Source organism: Pristiophorus japonicus, chromosome 20 (genome assembly GCF_044704955.1).
Source record: "Pristiophorus japonicus isolate sPriJap1 chromosome 20, sPriJap1.hap1, whole genome shotgun sequence".
Classification (NCBI taxonomy): domain Eukaryota; kingdom Metazoa; phylum Chordata; class Chondrichthyes; family Pristiophoridae; genus Pristiophorus; species Pristiophorus japonicus.
In genome coordinates, this window is record NC_091996.1 from 40,788,537 (window position 1) to 40,813,613 (window position 25,077).

General features: G+C 60.4%; 2 protein-coding genes across 5 annotated transcripts in view; one reads left to right on the forward strand and one right to left on the reverse strand.

The window, feature by feature from the left end:
- sardh (sarcosine dehydrogenase) overlaps window positions 1-9,565 on the forward strand; it is a 50,854-nt gene extending 41,289 nt beyond the window's left edge. For 3 of the 4 annotated variants that reach the window (XM_070863414.1, XM_070863415.1, XM_070863413.1), the window contains exons 16-21: window positions 734-881; window positions 1,115-1,208; window positions 1,859-2,021; window positions 3,673-3,841; window positions 4,444-4,579; window positions 9,157-9,565. In XM_070863414.1, coding sequence (XP_070719515.1) covers window positions 734-881; window positions 1,115-1,208; window positions 1,859-2,021; window positions 3,673-3,841; window positions 4,444-4,579; window positions 9,157-9,282 — 836 coding nt within the window. In that variant the 3' untranslated portion in view covers window positions 9,283-9,565. Of the gene's footprint in view, window positions 1-733; window positions 882-1,114; window positions 1,209-1,858; window positions 2,022-3,672; window positions 3,842-4,443; window positions 4,580-9,156 lie in introns of those variants that run through there. The other variant, XM_070863416.1, reaches the window with a different exon arrangement.
- A 364-nt stretch (window positions 9,566-9,929) lies between these two features.
- dbh (dopamine beta-hydroxylase (dopamine beta-monooxygenase)) overlaps window positions 9,930-25,077 on the reverse strand; it is a 229,314-nt gene continuing 214,166 nt past the window's right edge. Inside the window, exon 12 of the mRNA XM_070863249.1 lies at window positions 9,930-10,067. Coding sequence (XP_070719350.1) covers window positions 9,930-10,067 — 138 coding nt within the window. The remainder of the gene's footprint in view (window positions 10,068-25,077) is intronic.

Here is a 25,077-nt window from a genome sequence, read left to right on the forward strand (position 1 = left end):
TGTGTTTGATCTGAGTGCTGATGTAACTGGATTATGAGCAGCTTTGGCTCAGGGCCATGTCTCTGTGAAGGCCAGACTCGCGGCCTGCTGGCTGCATCCGTCAGCAGTGCCTGGGTGCTGCAGCTCTGTTCCCCTGGTATCTGTCTTTCCCCCCCCCCCCCCCCCCTCCCCCGGGTACCTTCCCCCCTCCTTCCCCCGGTATCTGCCTTCTCCCCGCCGAAATCCCCCCGGTATCTATCTTCCTTCATCCCCCCAGGTATCTTCCATCCCCCCCACCCCTCCCCCTGGGTATCTTCCCTCCCTCTCCCCCCGGTATCTGCCTTCTCCCCGCTGAAACCCCCCCAGTATCTGATCTGTCTTCCCTCATTTCCCCCCCCCCCCCTCCCGAGTATCTCACCGCCCCTCCACCCCCCGGCATCTGCCTTCTCCCACCCACCCACCCCCCCCCCAGAGTATCTGTCTCCCCCTTCCCCGGTATCTGCCTTCTCACCCCCTGCATCCTCCCCCCCCCACCCCCGGTAACTACCTCTTCCCCCTCCACGTATCTGTCATCCCCCTCACCCCCTGCCCCCCTCCCCCACAACCTGGGTATCTGTCTCTCCCCACCCCCGGGAATCTCTCTCTCCCCTCCGGGTAATTCTCTCTTCCCCCGCTCCGGGTACCTTTTGTCTCCCCCACCCCACTCCCCGATACCTCAGAGTGCGCCGGGATCTGACGCTGTGCTGTGCCGCAGGGGATGGCTATTACCTGGCAGTGGGAGGCGGAGTGGCTCAGCACAACTGGAGCCACATCAGCTCCGAACTTCAGGATCAGGGGCTTGACTGCTGGCTTCTCGACTGCTCGGAGGAGCTGGGAATGATCAGCGTGCAGGGACCACACAGGTGAGCGATAATCATCGGGAGATACCGGGAGGTGGGGTGGGGGGGGGGAGCCCGATTGGGGGGTGGGGGGGTGGTGCCGGCAGTGGGGGGGGAGGGGGCCGGCGGTGGGGAGAGTGGTCTGGCTGTGGGGGGCGGGGCCCGGCGTCAGGGGGAGGGGCCCTGTGGTTGGGGGAGGGGTCTGGGTTGCTCGGACACTGTGCCGATGTTGTGACCTTTACTCTTTTGCCCCGCAGTCGCTCGGTGCTGCAGGACGTTCTCAACACTGACCTGAGCAACGAAGCTTTTCCCTTCTCAACACATCAGGTGGTGGAGGCAGCGGGCCATACAGTGAGTCGTCTCTTCCTGCCCCTCCCTGCTCAGCAATCCCCCTCTCTGTCTAATCCGGTCAAACTCGCTTCATATCACCGGCATTAAAGGCTCCAAACTCAATGCTCAATCTCACTGCATCATCGAGGGAACCATAAGTCTTCAATGTAAAGTGGTGAGATGGTGCTGATACCCCATCCAGTCGGTAACCATTTCTGACCAGTTCTTCAGAGCATATTGAGGTCCCCCGACTCCCCCACCCAGCCCCTGTCGATCCCCGACCCTTGTCGATACCTGCCCCTGTCGACCCCCGACCCACCCCTCGTCGACCTCTGCCCACACCCTGCCCCGTCGACCCCCACCCCTGAGGAGAAATATTTTTACGCAGCGAGTTGTTGTGATCGGGAACGCGCTGCCTGAAAGGACGGTGGGAGCAAATTCAGTAGTAACTTTCAAAAGGGAATTGGATAAATACTTGAAGGGGAAATGTGCAGGGCTCTGAGGAAAGAGCAGGGGGGAGTGGGACTAATGGGATCGCTCTTTCACAGAGCTGGCAAATGGCCAAATGGCCACCTCCTGTGCTGTGAGATTGGCTGATTCTATAATCGTCCAGCTGCTCGCGACACTGACCCGCTGGGATCTCTCGTTAATCTGCCTTTCTGGTTTGCAAGGTGCGAGCGATGAGACTATCGTTTGTTGGGGAGCTGGGCTGGGAGCTGCACGTGCCGAGCCAATCCTGTGTACCCGTCCACCAGGCTGTGATGCAAGCCGGTGCCAAGTTCGGCATCGCCAATGCCGGTTACAGAGCCATCGATTCGCTCAGTATCGAGAAAGGTAAAACCTGACAAGCTGCTCGCTCCTGCCGCACAGTGCGATCCCACGCCTTCATTCCTACATCCATTTAAACTGTCCGAAACTCTGCAGGGTTTCTCTGTGGAACATGAACCTGTGCCTGCTCTCTGGCCCGGATCAACACACTCACTCTTCTCACCCAACATCTGCAGCCTTCACTGCCCCGATAACCATCCATACTGTTCAATGGTTGATCAAATGGTCAGTCTGCTAATTCAGCCATGTTGTTTAATGTTAACTGTTTCCCATGGTGGAGCAGGCTTGAGAGGCCATGGTTCACAGCCATGAACCGTGTCTCCACAGTCTGGGTAAAACTCAATTGGAAAAGTGTATCAGCCAGTAATAGTTAACGAGATTGACCATCTCATTGACCCATCTCACGAAGGAGTGCTGACTGTCGAAGGAGCAGTACTGAGGGAATGCCGCACTGTCGGAGGGGCTGTACTGAGGGAGTACTGCACTGTCGGAGGAGGAGTACTGAGGGAACGCCTCATTGTCGGAGGGGCAGTACTGAAGGAGTGCCGCACTGTCGGAGGGGCAGTACTGAGGGAGTGCCGCACTGTCGGAGGGGCTGTACTGAGGGAGTGCAGCACTGTCGGAGGAGCAGTACTGAGGGAGCGCCGCACTGTCGGAGGGGCAGTACTGAGGGAGCGCCGCACTGTCGGAGGGGCAGTACTGAGGGAGTGCCGCACTGTCGGAGGGACAGTACTGAGGGAGCGCCGCACTGTCGGAGGGGCAGTACTGAGGGAGCACCGCACTGTCGGAGGGGCAGTACTGAGGGAGCGCTGCACTGTCGGAGGGACAGTACTGAGGGAGCGCCGCAATGTCGGAGGGGCAGTACTGAGGGAGCGCCGCACTGTCGGAGGGACAGTACTGAGGGAGCGCCGCAATGTCGGAGGGGCAGTACTGAGGGAGCGCCGCACTGTCGGAGGGGCAGTACTGAGGGAGCGCTGCACTGTCGGAAGGGCAGTACTGAGGGAGCACTGCACTGCTGGAGATTCAGGGTGTGCTGCACTGTCGGAGATGCCGTCTTTCGGATGAAACGTTAAATCGAGGTTCCGTCTGCCCCCTCAAGTGGACGTAAAAGATCCCATGGCACTATTTCGAAGAAGAGCAGGCGGAGTTCTCCCCGGTGTCCTGGGGCCAATATTTATCCCTCAATCAACATCACTAAAACAAACAGTATCTGGTCATTATCACATTGCTGTTCGTGGGAGCTTGCTGTGTACAAATTGGCTGCCGTGTTTCCCACATTACAACAGTGACTACACTCCAAAAAGTATTTTATTGGCTGTAAAATGCATTGAGATGTGTTGAAGCCGTGAAAGGCGCTGGAGAAATTGGACTTATGTATTTATTTTTTAAATCCATTTAAGTTAACAGGAACATTTAGTTGGGATAGTGTTTGGATTTGGCCAGCATGTGTCTTGTCTTCAATCTGTGTTCTTGATTGAAGCTGTCTGTGTGAAATGTGGGAGCAGCCTTGTAAAAAGTTGGTGGGGATGGGGGGGTTGTTACCAGGAGCCGCTCTGTAAAAGGCTCATGGTGGGTGGTGGGTGGTGGGGGGTGCGGTATTAGCGGGACTGTGCGGTGCAAAATCCTGGTGCTGATGTACAGCCGGCCTGTGTTGCAGGTTACCGACACTGGCACGCTGACCTGCGATCTGATGACACACCACTCGAAGCTGGGCTCGCCTTCACCTGCAAACTCAAGTCCCAGATCCCATTTCTTGGCCGGAAGGCACTGGAGAGGCAGAAGGCCGAGGGGCTGTTAAAACGCCTGATGTGTTTCACCATCGATGAGTGAGTCTCTGACCTATCTCCGTCCCGCTCTGGGGAACTCCGCTGCTGTAATATTGCAACGTCGCAGAAACTTCCAACCTCATTATTTCCGTGTGGAGAAAAATATTGTCTTGCATTGATCTCCAGGTAGTGCGTGAGCAAATAAACACAGAAAATGCTGGGAATACTCGGCAGGTCAGGCAGCATCTGTGGAGAGAGAAACAGAGTTAACGTTTCATGTCGATGACCTTTCGTCAGAACAGGAATATATCTCCAGAACACTCACGGTGTCTTAATGTCTGAGGAATCCCTGGTCTCCACTTGTACCCACTCCCACTGTTTGGGCCTAGTTTAAATTCTTTGTTACATTCCTCTGACGTGAAGTTACTGAATTAAGGACAGGGCCCAGATACTCTACAGGCCAGCCCACGGCAACCACCCTTAGTTTATCCTTGGTCGTATGTATGGATTGTTGTGTCCAGAATATGTGGAAAGGCAACACTGGGGCCCCTGCGCAATGATATTGCAGGTCCGCCCTGGATAGCAGCGGGCCGAGGTCACGATGGGGTTCATCACGCACTCCCTGTTGGATTTTGATTTCAAAGCCATTTATTTTCCTGCAGGAAGGTGCCCATGTTCGGCCTGGAAGTTATTTGGAGGAATGGGAAAGTAGTCGGACACGTCCGGAGGGCGGATTTTGCATTTGTGCTTAATAAGACCATCGCTTACGGATACATCCGGAATCCCGAGGGCGGAGTGGTGAGTAGAAGTAATATGGACACATGGGAGTGTTTGATGGGACAGTGTAGAGGGAGCTTTACCCTGTATCGAACCCCGTGCTGTACCTGCCCTGGGAGTGTTTGATGGGATAGTGTAGAGAGAGCTTTACTCTGTATTTAACCCCGTGCTGTACCTGATCAGCTCCACTGGGCAGGCCACATCGTTCATGTTATGTATGCAATAAAGGTTCAAACTGAGTACTGTGTAACTAAACAGGGTACTTCTGCTTTATTTTGGCCCAAAGTGTCTGACTCATAAAGTGGCTGGCCTTTTATACCAGAGCAGCACCACGTGCGTGCTGCTGAGTGGCCTCCAGCAATGACACCATCTGGTGGCTACAAACAGCATGTACATACATGACAGTTCACATGCCAGACATGAGACTCCCAAAGCAAGCGCTCTACTCGGAACTCCTTCATGGCAAACGAGCCAAAGGTGGGCAGAGGAAATGTTTCAGGGTCACCCTGAAAGCCTCCCTGAAGAAGTGCAACACCCCCACTGACACCTGGGAGTCCCTGGCCAAAACCCTAAGTGGAGGAAGTGCATCTGGGAGAGTGCCGAGCACCTCGAGTCTCATCACCGAGAGCATGCAGAAATCAAGCGCAGGCAGCGGAAAGAACATGCAGCAAACCCGTCCCACCCTCCCTTGCCCTCAATGACTATCTGTCTCACCAGTGACAGAGACTGTGGTTCTTGTATTGGACTGTTCAGCCACCTAAGAGTGGAAGCAAGTCTTCCTCGATTCCGAGGGACTGCCTATGATGATGATGCACCTGCCCTGGGGATGTTTGATGGGACAGTCTAGAAGGAGCTTTACTCTGTATCTAACCCCGTGCTGTACCTGCCCTGGGGTTGTTTGATGGGACAGTGTAGAGGGAGCGTTACTCTGTATCTAGCCCTGTGTTGTACCTGCCCTGGGGGTGTTTGATGGGACAGTGTAGAGGGAGCTTTACTCTGTATCTAACCCCGTGCTGTACCTGCCCTGGGGTTGTTTGATGGGACAGTGTAGAGGGAGCTTTACGCTGTATCTAACTCTGTGCTGTACCTGCCCTGGGGTTGTTTGATGAGACAGTGTAGAGGGAGCTTTACTCTGTATCTAACTCCGTGCTGTACCTGCCCTGGGGGTGTTTGATAGGACAGTCTAGATAGAGGGAGCTTTACTCTGTATCTAACCCCGTGCTGTACCTGCCCTGGGGATGTTTGATGGGACAGTGTAGAGGTTATTTTTGACGGGACACCTCACTCCTAAGCTCTGTGCATTTTAATTCCCACTCGGATTCCGAGTCCATTATTTCTATTGCATAGAATCACACTGCACAGAAGGAGGCCGTTCAGCCCATCCTGCCTGTGCTGGCTCTTTGAAAGACGATCCAAATAGTCCCACCCTCCCCTTGCTTTTTCTCCAGAGCCCTGCTATTTTTTTCCTGCACAAGTATTTATACAATTTCTTTTTTCTTTCTCTTGGGCCCTTCTCACCTGCCTCCTCACATGCCTCTTACCCGGTCCTGCCTCCTTTCATTTCTCTCGTCTCAGGCATTTTGCGCCCCAATTACTAGCCCAACCCTTCACTCCTCGACCTTCCTGTCTCTATCCCAAGCTTGACTCCCTCGCTTTGCTCTATGCCTCGAGGCATCCTCCAAAGGGTCCATCGGGGCCCCATCCTACTCTTCCGCCGACCTCTCAGCTCGCCTGCTGATGGTTACTCTTTCCTACCTCCTTTGTGTTCCCCTCTTCACCCTCCCCCCCCCACCCCAGTGCTGACCCTGTGGATGTTTGCAGTGGATCAGCCATCACCACCTCTCTCCGCATCTCCCTCCAGAATGCCAGTTCAGTTGTGAACAAGGCCCTTGCCATCCATGAGCTTACTGGGGTTGATTGCATCGACATCATGGCCTTGACTGAAACCTGGCTGAGGGGTGATGACACCTTCCCCCTTAATGAAGCCTTCCCAGCTGGCTGTACCTTCCATCAGTTGCCCCGCCCAGACCGCTGTGGTGGCGGTGTGGCTGTTATCATTAAATCACACCTTAGTTAATCCCCTACTCCTGTGGCACGATCTCTTCAGCTTTTCTCCACTACAGTCTTCTTAAACCTCTCTCCCGTCTCCTCTACCCTCACCCCCAATAACATGTATGAGGAGTTCATGGTCTCTAAGATTGCTTCTGCCGCTTCCTTTCCTTCCCCTAGCCCACAGGTGCAAACTTCCTCTAAGGTTCTCCCCTGCCCGAGCCCTGAACTCGCATCTTTCTCTAGTTTCTCTCTTATCTCCCTCATGCTCTCCCCAAGCTCATCTTGCACATGAGTCCCACCACCTGCTCCCATCAAATCACTGACCATCCAGCTTCCCTTCCTGGCTCCCACGTTAGCTGACATTGTTAATGGTTCTCTCTCCTCAGGTACTGTCCCCCTCCTCTTCAAATCTGCCATCATCACCCCTCTCCTCAAAAAAACAACCCTTGACCCCCTCCATCCTTGCAAAGTGACACCTCATCTCCAACTTTCCTTTCCTCTCCAAAGTTTACGTGTTACAGCCATTTTATATACCTTTTTTGGGATGTTTGGCCACCGTGTATGTAATTGTCTTAAGTTTAAAACAAGGGAATATTCTTCAACGAACCTTTCCATGAATCCTTCTAATTTCTTATCACCATAATTGTAGTTTTCTTCAAGGAAACAATTCAAAACAGTTCGTAGACAATTCAAGGACGTCATGTGAAAATGTCTCCTTGCAGCTGTGCGATCACTCAAAGGTTCATTAAAAAGTCGCTTGACTTTGCAGAGCATTTTGGGTCATTAAAAATTGGTCAACCCCAGGTTTAGACATCTTACAGCAGTTGTAATGGAGCAGCATGGATTTGAAAGGGAAATCATGTTTGACAAATCTGTTAAGAGTTTTTTGAGGTTGTAACTAGCAGAATAGATAAGGGAGGACCAGTGGATGTGTATTTTGATTTTCAGAAGACATTCGATAAGGTGCCTGACAAGAGGATATTGAACAAAATTAGGGCTCATGGGGACTGAGGGTAATATAGTAACATGGATTGAGGATTGGTTAACGGATAGAAAAGAGAGAAGGAATAAACGGGTCATTTTCAGGTTGGCAGGCTGTAACTAGTGGGGTGCCGCAAGGATCGATGCTGGGCCCCAGCTATTCACAATCTCTATCAATGATTTGGATGAGGGGACCAAATGTAATATATCCAAGTTTGCAAGAGGACGCAAAGAGACTTCAAGGACATATGGACAGGCTAAGTGAGTAGGCAAGAACATGGCAAATGGAATATAATGTGTGAAATTATTCACTTTGTAGGAAAAATAGAAAAGCAGAGTTTTTTTTAAATGGTGAGAGATTGGGAAATGTTGGTGTTCAGAGGGACCTGGGAGTCCTTGTACACGATCACTGAAAGTTAACATGCAGGTACAGCAAGCAATTAAGAAAGCAAATGATATGTTGGCCTTTATTACAAGAGGATTTGATGAGAAGATTAACGACATCTTACTGCAAACCCTGGTGAGACCGCACCTGGAGTATTGTGTACAGTTTTGGTCTCCTTACCTAAGAAAGGATATACTTGCCATAGAGGGAGTGCAACATAGGTTCACCAGACTGTTTCTTGGGATGGGGGGAATTGTCCTAAAGGGTGAGATTGAGTAGACTAAGCCTATGTTTTCGAGAGTTTAAAAGAATGAGAGGTGATCTCATTGAAACATACAAAATTCTTAGAGGGCTTGACAGGGTAGATGCAGGGAGGATGCTTCATCTAGCTGGGGAGTCTAGAGCCAGGGGTTACAGTCTCAGAATAAGGGGTCAGCCATTTAGACCTGAGATGAGGAGAAACCTCTTCACTCAGAGGGTGGTGAATCTTTGGAATTCTCTATCCCAGAGGGCTGTGGAGGCTCAGTCTTTGAGTATATTCAAGACACAGATCGATAGATTTTTGGATATGGAGACAGTGCAGGAAAGTGGAGTTGAGGTCAATGATCAGCCATGAGCTCATTGAATGGCGGAGCAGGCTTGAGGGGCCGAATGGCCTACTCCTAATTCTTAGATTATGTTCTTATGTAAGCACAGTTATTAGCAGAAAATAAGACACAAAATGATGTAGTCTTACAATGCCTTTGCTACCTCTAGACCCGACCATTCCAACACACACTTGGCCGGCCTTCCATCTTGCACCCTCTGTAAACTTCAGCTCATCCAAAACACTGCTGCCCCATGTCCTAACTCGCACCAAGTCCCACTCACCCATCACCCCCTGTGCTCACTGACCGACATTGGCTCCCGGTCCGGCAACACCTCGATGTTAAAATTCTCATCCTTGTGTTCAAATCTCCCCATGGCCTCACCCCTCCCTATCGCTGTAACCTCCTCCAGCCCCTATACCTCTCCCTCTTTCTGTAACCTCCTCCAGCCCTACACCCCTCCCTATAACCCCCCAAGATCTCTGCGCTCCTCCAATTCAGGCATCCCCTGCCTCCCATCGCCCCACCATTGGCTGCCAAGGTCATTCCGCGTGATGTGTGTGTGTGTGTTCACTCTGTGTGTCTCACTCCAGGTAACGACCGACTTTGTGAGGAGTGGCGAGTACTCTCTGGAGCGGATGGGCGTCTGCTACCCAGCCAAGGTCCACCTCAAATCGCCCTTCGATGCAGGCAACAAGCGTGTGAAAGGAATTTATTAGCGAGGAGCCGGGAATGGGGACTACTCATGAAGCCAGTGCTTTGAAAGTGGGAAGAATGTGTCCAGGAATTTGCTGCAATTGTCTGAGTTCCAGTTCTGTAATTGGAAGGTCATTTAATGGACACTGGGATGTTTGGTGAAATTTCTGAATTATGTTATTATAACCCGAGCCTTTGCTCGGTGACTTACTCGGTACGAGGGAGTATTTTTAATATTTTACTAAATTGTGACCAATTTTACCTGTATTTTCAATCAAGTTACAATGAATTAAAGTTTACATCAAACACAGCATCATCTGCCAAACCCGCGATGCCGATGTGTGTGTGTCGGAGTCAGACAGCAACTCGGGGAGTCTGCAGAGCCCGGCCCAGCAGGGAGGGGGTCCCTCGGGGAGGGGTCCTGTGTAACTATTGAGCAACCCGAGGTGATGTTCAGGGAAGCAGCTGACCCTTCGTCACTGAAAGAAATACACAGACGCTGATCTGAAGAGTTTGTTTAATTGGCAGCGATTTACACTCTGATCCATTCAGTGGGCGGCAACACGATTACAAACAGGCGGACATATCTGCTTCACATCGCTCCCCGGACGCTTGGCGAGCTCGGTACCCCGCTGGATCCAGTGTCACAGCAGGAGACAGCAGCTCCCAATCACGGTCCCGCTTCACTGCCAGTGAAATCGACCAGCGTGGCCTCTCCCGGCACCATGTGGCTCGAGCTCCGGCAGCGACTCGGTGATTGCGGCAGCACCGCCCTCACTACGGGGAGAGGCTGTTTGTCCCACTGACCCTGCACACACAAAAGGTCTCAGCCATCAGGTTTCTTTATAAATAAATTGAATTATTAGTGCAGCGTAACAGAGCACATGGGGAGCACAGTCCCATCGTCCCTGGGAGCGCGGTCCCTCAGTACCTGGGAGTGCAGTCCCTCAGGCGCTGGGAGCGCAGTGCCACAGTCCCTGGGAGCGCGGTCCTTAAGTCCCTGGGAGCGCGGTCCCTCAGTCTTTCAGTCGCTGGAAGCGTGGTCCTTCAGTCGCTGGGAGCGCAGTCCCTCAGTCCTTCAGTCGCTGGGAGCACGGTCCCTCAGTCCCTGGGAGTGCGGTCCCTCGGTCCTTCAGTCGCTGGGAGCGCGTTCCCTCAGTCCTTCAGTCGCTGGGAGCGTGGTCCTTCAGTCGCTGGGAGCGCAGTCCCTCAGTCCTTCAGTCGCTGGGAGCGCGGTCCTTAAGTCCCTGGGAGCGCGGTCCCTCAGTCTTTCAGTCGCTGGGAGCGCGGTCCTTCAGTCCCTGGGAGCGCGGTCCTTCAGTCGCTGGGAGCGCGGTCCCTCGGTCCTTCAGTCGCTGGGAGCGCGTTCCCTCGGTCCTTCAGTCGCTGGGAGCGCGGTCCCTCAGTCCCTAGGAGCGCAGTCCTTCAGTCGCTGGGAGTGCGGTCCCTCGGTCCTTCAGTCGCTGGGAGCGCAGTCCCTCAGTCCTTCAGTCGCTGGGAGCGCGGTCCTTAAGTCCCTGGGAGCGCGGTCCCTCAGTCTTTCAGTCGCTGGGAGCGCGGTCCTTCAGTCCCTGGGAGCGCGGTCCCTCAGTCCCTGGGAGCGCGGTGCCTCAGTCCTTCAGTCCTTGGGAGCGCGGTCCTTCAGTCGCAGGGAGCGCAGTCCCTCGGTCCTTCAGTCGCTGGGAGCGCAGTCCCTCAGTCCTTCAGTCGCTGGGAGCGCGGTCCTTAAGTCCCTGGGAGCGCAGTCCCTCAGTCTTTCAGTCGCTGGGAGCGCGGTCCTTCAGTCCCTGGGAGCGCGGTCCCTCAGTCCCTGGGAGCGCGGTGCCTCAGTCCTTCAGTCCTTGGGAGCGCGGTCCTTCAGTCCCTGGGAGCGCGGTCCCTCAGTTGCTGGGAGTGCAGTCCTTCAGGCGCAGGCAGCGCGGTCCCCGCAGTCCTTCACTCCCTGGGAGCGCGGTCCCTCAGTCCCTCGGAGCACAGTCTCTCAGTTTCGGAGCTCAGTCGCTGGGAGGTGGACCCTCAGTCCCTGGGAGCGCGGTCCCTCGGTCCTTCAGTCGTTGGGAGCGCGTTCCCTCAGTCCTTCAGTCACCGGGAGCGCGTTCCCTCAGTCCTTCAGTCGCAGGGAGCGCGGTCCCTCGGTCCTTCAGTCGCTGGGAGCGCGGTCCCTCAGTCCCTGGGAGCGCGGTCCCTCAGTCCTTCAGTCGCTGGGAGCGCGGTCCCTCGGTCCTTCAGTCGCTGGGAGCGCGGTCCCTCAGTCCCTGGAAGCGCAGTCCCTCAGTCCTTCAGTTGCTGGGAGCACGTTCCCTCGGTCCTTCAGTCGCTGGGAGCGCGGTCCCTCAGTCCCTAGGAGCGCAGTCCCTCAGTCCTTCAGTCGCTGGGAGCACGGTCCCTCAGTCCCTGAGAGTGCGGTCCCTCGGTCCTTCAGTCGCTGGGAGCGCAGTCCCTCAGTCCTTCAGTCGCTGGGAGCGCGGTCCTGAAGTCCCTGGGAGCGCGGTCCCTCAGTCTTTCAGTCGCTGGGAGCGCGGTCCTTCAGTCCCTGGGAGCGCGGTCCTTCAGTCCCTGGGAGCGCGGTCCTTCAGTCCCTGGGAGTGCGGTCCTTCAGTCGCTGGGAGCGCGGTCCCTCAGTCCCTGGGAGCGCGGTGCCTCAGTCCTTCAGTCCTTGCGAGCGCGGTCCTTCAGTCGCTGGGAGCGCGGTCCTTCAGTCGCAGGGAGCGCGGTCCCTCGGTCCTTCAGTCGCTGGGAGCGCGGTCCCTCAGTCCTTGGGAGCGCGGTCCCTCAGTCCTTCAGTCCTTGGGAGCGCGGTCCTTCAGTCCCTGGGAGCGCGGTCCCTCAGTCGCTGGGAGTGCGGTCCTTCAGGCACAGGGAGCGCGGTCCCCTCAGTCCTTCACTCCCTGGGAGCGCGGTCCCTCAGTCCCTCGGAGCACAGTCTCTCAGTTTCGGAGCTCAGTCGCTGGGAGGTGGTCCCTTAGTCCCTGGGAGCGCGGTCCTTCAGTCGTTGGGAGCGCGTTCACTCAGTCCTTCAGTCGCAGGGAGCGCGGTCCTTCAGTCCCTGGGAGCGCGGTCCCTCGGTCCTTCAGTCGCTGGGAGCGCGGTCCCTCAGTCCCTGGGAGCGCGGACCCTCAGTCCTTCAGTCCTTGGGAGCGCAGTCCTTCAGTCCCTGGGAGCGCGGTCCCTCAGTCCTTACGTCCCTGGGAGCGCGGTCCTTCAGTCACTCGGAGCACAGTCTCTCAGTTTCGGAGCTCAGTCGCTGGGAGCGTGGTCCCTCAGTCCCTGGGAGCGCGGTCCCTCAGTCCTTCAGTCGCTGGGAGCGCGGTCCCTCGGTCCTTCAGTCGCTGGAAGCGCGGTCCCTCAGTCCCTGGGAGCGCGGTCCCTCAGTCCTTCAGTCCTTGGGAGCGCGGTCCTTAAGTCCCTGGGAGCGCGGTCCCTCAGTCTTTCAGTCGCTGGGAGCGCGGTCCTTCAGTCCCTGGGAGCGCGGTTCTTAAGTCCCTGGGAGTGCGGTCCTTCAGTCGCTGGGAGCGCGGTCCCTCGGTCCTTCAGTCGCTGGGAGCGCGTTCCCTCGGTCCTTCAGTCGCTGGGAGCACGGTCCCTCAGTCCCTAGGAGCGCAGTCCTTCAGTCGCTGGGAGTGCAGTCCCTCGGTCCTTCAGTCGCTGGGAGCGCAGTCCCTCAGTCCTTCAGTCGCTGGGAGCGCGGTCCTTCAGTCCCTGGGAGCGCGGTGCCTCAGTCCTTCAGTCCTTGGGAGCGCGGTCCTTCAGTCGCAGGGAGCGCAGTCCCTCGGTCCTTCAGTCGCTGGGAGCGCGGTCCCTCAGTCCCTGGGAGCGCGGTCCCTCAGTCCTTCAGTCCTTGGGAGCGCGGTCCTTCAGTCCCTGGGAGCGCGGTCCCTCAGTCCTTCAGTCCTTGGGAGCGCAGTCCTTCAGTCCCTGGGAGCGCGGTCCCTCAGTCCTTACGTCCCTGGGAGCGCGGTCCTTCAGTCACTCGGAGCACAGTCTCTCAGTTTCGGAGCTCAGTCGCTGGGAGCGTGGTCCCTCAGTCCCTGGGAGCGCGGTCCCTCAGTCCTTCAGTCGCTGGGAGCGCGGTCCCTCGGTCCTTCAGTCGCTGGAAGCGCGGTCCCTCAGTCCCTGGGAGCGCGGTCCCTCAGTCCTTCAGTCCTTGGGAGCGCGGTCCTTAAGTCCCTGGGAGCGCGGTCCCTCAGTCTTTCAGTCGCTGGGAGCGCGGTCCTTCAGTCCCTGGGAGCGCGGTTCTTAAGTCCCTGGGAGTGCGGTCCTTCAGTCGCTGGGAGCGCGGTCCCTCGGTCCTTCAGTCGCTGGGAGCGCGTTCCCTCGGTCCTTCAGTCGCTGGGAGCACGGTCCCTCAGTCCCTAGGAGCGCAGTCCTTCAGTCGCTGGGAGTGCAGTCCCTCGGTCCTTCAGTCGCTGGGAGCGCAGTCCCTCAGTCCTTCAGTCGCTGGGAGCGCGGTCCTTCAGTCCCTGGGAGCGCGGTGCCTCAGTCCTTCAGTCCTTGGGAGCGCGGTCCTTCAGTCGCAGGGAGCGCAGTCCCTCGGTCCTTCAGTCGCTGGGAGCGCGGTCCCTCAGTCCCTGGGAGCGCGGTCCCTCAGTCCTTCAGTCCTTGGGAGCGCGGTCCTTCAGTCCCTGGGAGCGCGGTCCCTCAGTCGCTGGGAGTGCGGTCCTTCAGGCGCAGGCAGCGCGGTCCCCTCAGTCCTTCACTCCCTGGGAGCGCGGTCCCTCAGTCCCTCGGAGCACAGTCTCTCAGTTTCGGAGCTCAGTCGCTGGGAGGTGGTCCCTCAGTCCCTGGGAGCGCGGTCCCTCGGTCCTTCAGTCGTTGGGAGCGCGTTCCCTCAATCCTTCAGTCACCGGGAGCGCGTTCCCTCAGTCCTTCAGTCGCAGGGAGCGCGGTCCCTCGGTCCTTCAGTCGCTGGGAGCGCGGTCCCTCAGTCCCTGGAAGCGCAGTCCCTCAGTCCTTCAGTTGCTGGGAGCACGTTCCCTCGGTCCTTCAGTCGCTGGGAGCGCGGTCCCTCAGTCCCTAGGAGCGCAGTCCCTCAGTCCTTCAGTCGCTGGGAGCACGGTCCCTCAGTCCCTGGGAGTGCGGTCCCTCGGTCCTTCAGTCGCTGGGAGCGCAGTCCCTCAGTCGCTGGGAGCGCGGTCCTGAAGTCCCTGGCAGCGCGGTCCCTCAGTCTTTCAGTCGCTGGGAGCGCGGTCCTTCAGTCCCTGGGAGCGCGGTCCTTCAGTCCCTGGGAGTGCGGTCCTTCAGTCGCTGGGAGCGCGGTCCCTCAGTCCCTGGGAGCGCGGTGCCTCAGTCCTTCAGTCCTTGCGAGCGCGGTCCTTCAGTCGCTGGGAGCGCGGTCCTTCAGTCGCTGGGAGCGCGGTCCCTCGGTCCTTCAGTCCTTGGGAGCGCGGTCCCTCAGTCCTTGGGAGCGCGGTCCCTCAGTCCTTCAGTCCTTGGGAGCGTGGTCCTTCAGTCCCTGGGAGCGCGGTCCCTCAGTCGCTGGGAGTGCGGTCCTTCAGGCACAGGGAGCGCGGTCCCCTCAGTCCTTCACTCCCTGGGAGCGCGGTCCCTCAGTCCCTCGGAGCACAGTCTCTCAGTTTCGGAGCTCAGTCGCTGGGAGGTGGTCCCTCAGTCCCTGGGAGCGCGGTCCCTCGGTCCTTCAGTCATTGGGAGCGCGTTCACTCAGTCCTTCAGTCGCAGGTAGCGCGGTCCTTCAGTCCCTGGGAGCGCGGTCCCTCGGTCCTTCAGTCGCTGGGAGCGCGGTCCCTCAGTCCCTGGGAGCGAGGACCCTCAGTCCTTCAGTCCTTGGGAGCGCAGTCCTTCAGTCCCTGGGAGCGCGGTCCCTCAGTCCTTACGTCCCTGGGAGCGCGGTCCTTCAGTCACTCGGAGCACAGTCTCTCAGTTTCGGAGCTCAGTTGCTGGGAGCGTGGTCCCTCAGTCCCTGGGAGCGCGGTCCCTCAGTCCTTCAGTCGCTGGGAGCGCGGTCCCTCGGTCCTTCAGTCGCTGGAAGCGCGGTCCCTCAGTCCCTGGGAGCGCGGTCCCTCAGTCCTTCAGTCCTTGGGAGCGCGGTCCTTCAGTCTATGGGAGCGCGGTCCCTCAGTCGCTGGGAGCGCGGTCCTTCATTCGCTGGGAGCACAGTGCCACAGTCCCTGGGAGCGCGGTCCTTAAGTCCCTGGGAGCGCGGTCCTTAAGTCCCTGGGAGTGCGGTCCTTCAGTCGCTTGGAGCCCGGTCCCTCGGTCCTTCAGTCATTGTGAGCGCGTTCCCTCAGGCCTTCAGTCGCTGGGAGCGCGTTCCCTCAGTCCTTCAGTCACAGGGAGCGCGGTCTTTCAGTCCCTGGGAGCGGGGTCCCTCGCGTCCTTCAGTCGCTGGGAGCGCGGTCCTTCAGTCGAGGGAGCGCGGTCCCTCGGTCCTTCAGTCGCTGGGAGCACGGTCCCTCAGTCCCTGGGAGCGCGGTCCCTCAGTCGCTGGGAGCGCGGTCCTTCAGTCGCTAGGAGCGCGGTTCCTCAGTACCTGGGAGTGTGGTCCCTCAGTCCTTCAGTCGCTGGGAGCGCGGTCCCTCAGTCCTTCAGTCGCTGGGAGCACGGTCCTTCAGTCCCTGGGAGTGTGGTCCGTCAGTCCTTCTGTCGCTGGGAGCGCGGTCCTTCAGTCGCTAGGAGCGCGGTCCCTCAGTCCCTGGGAGCGCAGTCCCTCAGTCCCTGGGAGCGCAGTCCCTCAGTCACTGGGAGCGCGGACCTTCAGTCGCTAGGAGCGCAGTTCGTCAGTACCTGGGAGCGCCGTACCTCAGTACTTGGAAGCGCAGTCCTTCAGCCGCTGGGAGCGCGGTCCCTCAGTCCTTCAGTCGCTGGGAGCACGGTCCTTCAGTCCCTGGGAGTGTGGTCCGTCAGTCCTTCTGTCGCTGGGAGCGCGGTCCTTCAGTCCCTGGTAATGCGGTCCCTCAGTCCTTCAGTCCCTGGGAGCGCGGTCCCTCAGTCTTTCAGTCACTGGGAGCACGGTCCCTCAATTGCTGGGAGTGCGGTCCCTCAGTCCCTGGGAGCGCGGTCCCTCAGTCCCTGGGAGCGCAGTCCTTCAGTCTCTGGGAGCGCGGCCCCTCAGTCCCTGCAGCGCGGTCCCTCAGTCCTTCAGGCGCTGGGAGCGCGGTCCCTCTATCCCTGGGAGCATGGTCCTTCAGTCGCTGGGAGCGCGGTCCTTCAGTCCCTGGGAGCGCGGTCCTTCAGTCCCTGGGAGTGCGGTCCTTCAGTCGCTGGGAGCGCGGTCCCTCAGTCCCTGGGAGCGCGGTGCCTCAGTCCTTCAGTCCTTGCGAGCGCGGTCCTTCAGTCGCTGGGAGCGCGGTCCTTCAGTCGCAGGGAGCGCGGTCCCTCGGTCCTTCAGTCCTTGGGAGCGCGGTCCCTCAGTCCTTGGGAGCGCGGTCCCTCGGTCCTTCAGTCGCTGGGAGCGCGGTCCCTCAGTCCCTGGGAGCGAGGACCCTCAGTCCTTCAGTCCTTGGGAGCGCAGTCCTTCAGTCCCTGGGAGCGCGGTCCCTCAGTCCTTACGTCCCTGGGAGCGCGGTCCTTCAGTCACTCGGAGCACAGTCTCTCAGTTTCGGAGCTCAGTTGCTGGGAGCGTGGTCCCTCAGTCCCTGGGAGCGCGGTCCCTCAGTCCTTCAGTCCTTGGGAGCGCGGTCCTTCAGTCCCTGGGAGCGCGGTCCCTCAGTCGCTGGGAGTGCGGTCCTTCAGGCACAGGGAGCGCGGTCCCCTCAGTCCTTCACTCCCTGGGAGCGCGGTCCCTCAGTCCCTCGGAGCACAGTCTCTCAGTTTCGGAGCTCAGTCGCTGGGAGGTGGTCCCTCAGTCCCTGGGAGCGCGGTCCCTCGGTCCTTCAGTCATTGTGAGCGCGTTCACTCAGTCCTTCAGTCGCAGGTAGCGCGGTCCTTCAGTCCCTGGGAGCGCGGTCCCTCGGTCCTTCAGTCGCTGGGAGCGCGGTCCCTCAGTCCCTGGGAGCGCGGACCCTCAGTCCTTCAGTCCTTGGGAGCGCAGTCCTTCAGTCCCTGGGAGCGCGGTCCCTCAGTCCTTACGTCCCTGGGAGCGCGGTCCTTCAGTCACTCGGAGCACAGTCTCTCAGTTTCGGAGCTCAGTTGCTGGGAGCGTGGTCCCTCAGTCCCTGGGAGCGCGGTCCCTCAGTCCTTCAGTCGCTGGGAGCGCGGTCCCTCGGTCCTTCAGTCGCTGGAAGCGCGGTCCCTCAGTCCCTGGGAGCGCGGTCCCTCAGTCCTTCAGTCCTTGGGAGCGCGGTCCTTCAGTCTATGGGAGCGCGGTCCCTCAGTCGCTGGGAGCGCGGTCCTTCATTCGCTGGGAGCACAGTGCCACAGTCCCTGGGAGCGCGGTCCTTAAGTCCCTGGGAGCGCGGTCCTTAAGTCCCTGGGAGCGCGGTCCTTAAGTCCCTGGGAGTGCGGTCCTTCAGTCGCTTGGAGCCCGGTCCCTCGGTCCTTCAGTCATTGGGAGCGCGTTCCCTCAGGCCTTCAGTCGCTGGGAGCGCGTTCCCTCAGTCCTTCAGTCACAGGGAGCACGGTCTTTCAGTCCCTGGGAGCGGGGTCCCTCGGTCCTTCAGTCGCTGGGAGCGCGGTCCTTCAGTCGAGGGAGCGCGGTCCCTCGGTCCTTCAGTCGCTGGGAGCACGGTCCCTCAGTCCCTGGGAGCGCGGTCCCTCAGTCGCTGGGAGCGCGGTCCTTCAGTCGCTAGGAGCGCGGTTCCTCAGTACCTGGGAGTGTGGTCCCTCAGTCCGTCAGTCGCTGGGAGCGCGGTCCCTCAGTCCTTCAGTCGCTGGGAGCACGGTCCTTCAGTCCCTGGGAGTGTGGTCCGTCAGTCCTTCTGTCGCTGGGAGCGCGGTCCTTCAGTCGCTAGGAGCGCGGTCCCTCAGTCCCTGGGAGCGCAGTCCCTCAGTCCCTGGGAGCGCAGTCCCTCAGTCACTGGGAGCGCGGACCTTCAGTCGCTAGGAGCGCAGTTCGTCAGTACCTGGGAGCGCCGTACCTCAGTACTTGGAAGCGCAGTCCTTCAGCCGCTGGGAGCGCGGTCCCTCAGTCCTTCAGTCGCTGGGAGCACGGTCCTTCAGTCCCTGGGAGTGTGGTCCGTCAGTCCTTCTGTCGCTGGGAGCGCGGTCCTTCAGTCCCTGGTAATGCGGTCCCTCAGTCCTTCAGTCCCTGGGAGCGCGGTCCCTCAGTCTTTCAGTCACTGGGAGCACGGTCCCTCAATTGCTGGGAGTGCGGTCCCTCAGTCCCTGGGAGCGCGGTCCCTCAGTCCCTGGGAGCGCAGTCCTTCAGTCTCTGGGAGCGCGGCCCCTCAGTCCCTGCAGCGCGGTCCCTCAGTCCTTCAGGCGCTGGGAGCGCGGTCCCTCTATCCCTGGGAGCACGGTCCTTCAGTCGCTGGGAGCGCGGTCCTTCAGTCTCTGGGAGCGCGGTCCCTCAGTCCTTCAGTCCCTGGCAGCGTGGACCTTCAGTCACTGGGAGTGCGGTCCCACAGTCCTTCAGTCACTGGGAGTGCGGTCCCTCAGTCCCTGGGAGCGCGATCCCTCAGTCCTTCAGTCCATGGGAGTGTGGTCCCTCAGTCCCTGGCAGCGCGATCCCTCAGTCCTTCAGTCGCTGGGAGCGCGGTCCCTCAGTCCCTGGGAGTGCGGTCCCTCAGTCCCTGGGAGCGCAGTCCTTCAGTCGCTAGGTGCGCGGCCCCTCAGTCCCTGGGAGCGCGGTCCCTCAGTCCTTCAGTCCCTGGGAGCGCGGTCCCTCAGTCCCTGGGAGCTCAGACCCTGGGAGCGCGGTCTGTCAGTTTGGGAGCTCAGACACTGGGAGTGCGGTCCCTCAGTCGCTGGGAGCGCTGTCCCTCAGTCGCAGGGAGCACGGTCCTTCAGTCACTGGAAGCGCGGTCCTTCAGTCGCTGGGAGCGCGGTCCCTCAGCACTTCAGTCGCTGGGAGCGCGGTCCCTCAGTCGCTGGGAGCGCGGTTCCTCAGTACCTGGGAGTGCAGTCCCTCAGTCGCTGGGAGCGCGGTCCCTCAGTCCTTCAGTCGCTGGGAGCGCGGTCCCTCAGTCTCTGGGAGAGCAGTCCCTCAGTCCCTGGGAGCGCAGTACCTCAGTTGCTGGGAGCGCGGTCCTTCAGTTGCTAGGAGCGCAGTTCCTCAGTACCTAGGAGCGCAGTCCCTCAGTACTTAGAAGCGCTCAGTCCTTCAGTCGCTGGGAGCAAGGTCCTTCAGTCGCTGGGAGCGCGGTCCCTCAGTCCCTGGGAGCGCAGTACATCAGTTGCTGGGAGCGCGGTCCTTCAGTCGCTAGGAGCGCAGTTCCTCAGTACCTAGGAGCGCAGTCCCTCAGTACTTAGAAGCACTCACTCCTTCAGTCGCTGGGAGCGCGGTCCTTCAGTCTCTGGGAGCGTGGTCCCTTAGTCCTTCAGTCGATGGGAGCGCGGACCTTTAGTCGCTGGGAGCGCAGTCCCTCAGTCCCTGGGAGCGCGGTCCCTCAGTCCTTAAGTCCCTGGAAGTGAGGTCCTCAGTCCCTGGGAGCGCAGTCCCTCAGTCCCTGGGAGCGCGGACCCTCATTCCTTCAGTAGCTGGGAGACGCGCTCCCTCAGTCCTTCAATCCCTGGAAGTGTGGTCCCTCAGTCCTTCAGTTCCTGGGAGCGCAGTCCCTCAGTCCTTCAGTCCCTGGGAGCGCGGTCCTTCTGTCGCTGGGAGAGGCGGTCCCTCAGTCCCTCAGTCTCTGGAAGCGCGGTCCCTCAGTCCTTCAGTCGCTGGGAGCGCGGTCCCTCAGTCCTTCAGTCGCTAGGAGCGTTGTCCCTCAGTCCCTGGGAGTGCGGTCCCTCAGTCCCTGGGAGCGTAGTCCTTCAGTCCCTGGGAGCGCGGCCCCTCAGTCCCTGGGAGTGCGGCCCCTCGGTCCCTGGGAGCGCGGTCCCTCAGTCCATCAGGCGCTGGGAGCACGGTCCTTCAGTCGCTGGAAGAGCGGTCCTTCAGTCGCTGGGAGCGCGGTCCCTCAGTCGCTGGGAGCGCGGTTCCTCATTACCTGCGAGTGCGGTCCCTCAGTCCTTCAGTCACTGCGAGCGCGGTCCCTCAGTCTTCAGTTGCTGGGAGCGCGGTCCCTCAGTCCCTTAGAGCGCAGTCCCTCAGTCCCTGGGAGCGCAGTCCCTCAGTCGCTGGGAGCGCAGTTCCTCAGTACCTGGGAGCGCCGTCCCTCAGTACTTGGAAGCGCGGTCCTACAGTCCTTCAGTCGCTGGGAGCAAGGTCCTTCAGTCGCTGGGAGCGCAGTCCTTCAGTCGCTGGGAGCGCGGTCCCTCAGTCCTTCAGTCGCTGGATGCGCGGACCTTTAGTCGCTGGGAGCGCGGTCCCTCAGTCCTTAAGTCCCTGGGAGCGCAGTCCTCAGTCCCTGGGAGCGCAGTCCCTCAGTCCTTGGGAGCGCGGTCCCTCATTCCTTCAGTCCCTGGGAGCACGGTCCTTCAGTCGCTGCGAGACGCGGTCCCTCAGTCCTTCAGTCCCTGGGAGCACGGTCCTTCAGTCGCTGGGAGACGCGCTCCCTCAGTCCTTCAGTCCCTGGGAGTGTGGTCCCTCAGTCCCTCAGTCCCTGGGAGCGCGGTCCTTCAGTCGCTGGGAGCGCGGTCCCTCAGTCCCTTGGAGCGCAGTCCCTCAGTCCCTGGGAGCGCAGTCCCTCAGTCGCTGGGAGCGCAGTTCCTCAGTACCTGGGAGCGCCGTCCCTCAGTACTTGGAAGCGTGGTCCCTCAGTCCTTCAGTCGCTGGGAGCAAGGTCCTTCAGTCGCTGGGAGCGCAGTCCTTCAGTCGCTGGGAGCGCGGTCCCTCAGTCCTTCAGTCGCTGGATGCGCGGACCTTTAGTCGCTGGGAGCGCGGTCCCTCAGTGCTTAAGTCCCTGGGAGCACGGTCCTTCAGTCGCTGGGAGACGCGGTCCCTCAGTCCTTCAGTCCCTGGGAGTGTTGTCCCTCAGTCCCTCAGTCCCTGGGAGCGCGGTCCTTCAGTCCATGGGAGCGCGGTCCCTCAGTCCTTGAGTCGCTGGGAGCACGGTCCTTCAGTCGCTGGGAGACGCGCTCCCTCAGTCCTTCAGTCCCTGGGAGTGTGGACCCTCAGTCCCTCAGTCCCTGGGAGCGCGGTCCTTCAGTCCATGGGAGCGCGGTCCCTCAGTCTTCAGTCGCTGGGAGCGCGGTCCCTCAGTCCCTTAGAGCGCAGTCCCTCAGTCCCTGGGACCGCAGTCCCTCAGTCGCTGGGAGCGCAGTTCCTCAGTAACTGGGAGCGCCGTCCCTCAGTACTTGGAAGCGCGGTCCCTCAGTCCTTCAGTCGCTGGGAGCAAGGTCCTTCAGTTGCTGGGAGCGCAGTCCTTCAGTCGCTGGGAGCGCTGTCCCTCAGTCCTTCAGTCGCTGGATGCGCGGACCTTTAGTCGCTGGGAACGCGGTCCCTCAGTCCTTAAGTCCCTGGGAGCGCAGTCCTCAGTCGCTGGGAGACGCGCTCCCTCAGTCCTTCAGTCCCTGGGAGTGTGGTCCCTCAGTCCCTCAGTCCCTGGGAGCGCGGTCCTTCAGTCCTTCAGTCGCTGGGAGCGCGGTCCCTCAGTCCCTGGGAGTGCGGTCCCTCAGTCCCTGGAGCGCAGTCCTTCAGTCACTGGGAGCGCGGCCCCTCAGTCCCTGGGAGCGCGTTCCCTCCGTCCATCAGGCGCTGGGAGCGCGGTCCCTCAGTCCCTGGGAGTGTGGTCCTTCAGTCCTTGGAAGCGCGGTCCCTCAGTCCTTCAGTCGCTGGGAGTGCGGTCCCTCAGTCCTTCAGTCACTGCGAGCGCGGTCCTTCAGTCGCTGGGAGCGCGGTCCCTCAGTCGCTGGGAGCTCAGTCCCTGGGAGCGCGGTCTGTCAGTTTCAGAGCTCAGACCCTGGGAGTGCGGTCCCTCAGTCGCTGGGAGCACTGTCCCTCAGTCGCTGGGAGCGCGGTCCTTCAGTCGCTGGGAGCGCGGTCCCTCAGTCCTTGGGAGCGCGGTCCCTCAGTCCCTGGGAGCGCAGTCCCTCAGTCCCTGGGAGCGCAGTCCCTCAGTCGCTGGGAGCGCGGTCCTTCAGTCGCTAGGAGCGCAGTTCCTCAGTACCTGGGAGTGCGTTCCTTCAGTCCTTCAGTGGCTGGGAGCGCGGTCCCTCAGTCTTTCAGTCGCTGGGAGCGTGGTTCCTCCGTCCCTGGGAGCGCAGTCCCTCAGTCCCTGGGAGCGCAGTTCCTCAGTACCTGGGAACGCCGTACCTCAGTACTTGGAAGCGCAGTCCCTCAATCCTTCAGTCGCTGGGAGGGCGGTCCCTCAGTCCTTCAGTCGCTGGGAGCGCGGTCCCTCAGTCCCTGGGAGTGTGGTCCTTCAGTCCTTGGAAGCGCGGTCCCTCAGTCCTTCAGCCGCTGGGAGTGCGGTCCCTCAGTCCTTCAGTCACTGGGAGCGCGGTCCTTCAGTCGCTGGGAGCGCGGTCCCTCAGTCCTTCAGTCGCTGGGAGCGCGGTCCTTCAGTCCCTGGGAGTGCGGTCCCTCAGTCCCTGGGAGCGCAGTCCTTCAGTCGCTGGGTGCGCGACGCCTCAGTCCCTGGGAGCACGGACCCTCAGTCCATCAGGCGCTGGGAGCGCGGTCCCTCAGTCCCTGGGAGCACGGTCCTTCAGTCCCTGGGAGCGCGGTCCCTCAGTCCCTGGGAGCTCAGACACTGGGAGCGCGGTCTGTCAGTTTGGGAGCTCAGACACTGGGAGTGCGGTACCTCAGTCGCTGGGTGCGCTGTCCCTCAGTCGCAGGGAGCACGGTCCTTCAGTCACTGGAAGCGCGGTCCTTCAGTCGCTGGGAGCGCGGTCCCTCAGCCCTTCAGTCGCTGGGAGCAAGGCCCTTCAGTCGCTGGGAGCGCGGTCCCTCAGTCCTTCAGTCGCTGGGAGCGCGGTCCCTCAGTCCCTGGGAGCGCAGTACATCAGTTGCTGGGAGCGCGGTCCTTCAGTCGCTAGGAGCGCAGTTCCTCAGTACCTAGGAGCGCAGTCCCTCAGTACTTAGAAGCGCTCAGTCCTTCAGTCGCTGGGAGCGCGGTCCTTCAGTCGCTGGGAGCGTGGTCCCTCAGTCCTTCAGTCGCTGGGAGCGCGGACCTTTAGTTGCTGGGAGCGCAGTCCCTCAGTCCCTGGGAGCGCGGTCCCTCAGTCCTTAAGTCCCTGGAAGTGAGGTCCTCAGTCCCTGGGAGCGCGGTCCTTCAGTAGCTGGGAGACGCGCTCCCTCAGTCCTTCAATCCCTGGAAGTGTGGTCCCTCAGTCCTTCAGTCCCTGGGAGCGCAGTCCCTCAGTCCTTCAGTCCCTAGGAGCGCGGTCCTTCTGTCGCTGGGAGAGGCGGTCCCTCAGTCCGTCAGTCTCTGGAAGCACGGTCCCTCAGTCCTTCAGTCGCTGGGAGCACGGTCCCTCAGTCCTTCAGTCGCTAGGAGCGTTGTCCCTCAGTCCCTGGGAGTGCGGTCCCTCAGTCCTTCAGTCACTGCGAGCGCGGTCCCTCAGTCTTCAGTCGCTGGGAGCGCAGTCCTTCAGTCGCTGGGAGCGCGGTCCCTCAGTCCTTCAGTCGCTGGATGCGCGGACCTTTAGTCGCTGGGAGCGCGGTCCCTCAGTCCTTAAGTCCCTGGGAGCGCAGTCCTCAGTCCCTGGGAGCGCAGTCCCTCAGTCCTTGGGAGCGCGGTCCCTCATTCCTTCAGTCCCTGGGAGCACGGTCCTTCAGTCGCTGGGAGACGCGGTCCCTCAGTCCTTCAGTCCCTGGGAGCACGGTCCTTCAGTCGCTGGGAGACGCGCTCCCTCAGTCCTTCAGTCCCTGGGAGTGTGGTCCCTCAGTCCCTCAGTCCCTGGGAGCGCGGTCCTTCAGTCCATGGGAGCGCGGTCCCTCAGTCTTCAGTCGCTGGGAGCGCGGTCCCTCAGTCCCTTGGAGCGCAGTCCCTCAGTCCCTGGGAGCGCAGTCCCTCAGTCGCTGGGAGCGCAGTTCCTCAGTACCTGGGAGCGCCGTCCCTCAGTACTTGGAAGCGCGGTCCCTCAGTCCTTCAGTCGCTGGGAGCAAGGTCCTTCAGTCGCTGGGAGCGCAGTCCTTCAGTCGCTGGGAGCGCGGTCCCTCAGTCCTTCAGTCGCTGGATGCGCGGACCTTTAGTCGCTGGGAGCGCGGTCCCTCAGTGCTTAAGTCCCTGGGAGCACGGTCCTTCAGTCGCTGGGAGACGCGGTCCCTCAGTCCTTCAGTCCCTGGGAGTGAGGTCCCTCAGTCCCTCAGTCCCTGGGAGCGCGGTCCTTCAGTCCATGGGAGCGCGGTCCCTCAGTCCTTCAGTCGCTGGGAGCACGGTCCTTCAGTCGCTGGGAGACGCGCTCCCTCAGTCCTTCAGTCCCTGGGAGTGTGGACCCTCAGTCCCTCAGTCCCTGGGAGCGCGGTCCTTCAGTCCATGGGAGCGCGGTCCCTCAGTCTTCAGTCGCTGGGAGCGCGGTCCCTCAGTCCCTTAGAGCGCAGTCCCTCAGTCCCTGGGAGCGCAGTCCCTCAGTCGCTGGGAGCGCAGTTCCTCAGTAACTGGGAGCGCCGTCCCTCAGTACTTGGAAGCGCGGTCCCTCAGTCCTTCAGTCGCTGGGAGCAAGGTCCTTCAGTTGCTGGGAGCGCAGTCCTTCAGTCGCTGGGAGCGCTGTCCCTCAGTCCTTCAGTCGCTGGATGCGCGGACCTTTAGTCGCTGGGAGCGCGGTCCCTCAGTCCTTAAGTCCCTTGGAGCGCAGTCCTCAGTCGCTGGGAGACGCGCTCCCTCAGTCCTTCAGTCCCTGGGAGTGTGGTCCCTCAGTCCTTCAGTCGCTGGGAGCGCGGTCCCTTAGTCCCTGGGAGTGCGGTCCCTCAGTCCCTGGAGCGCAGTCCTTCAGTCACT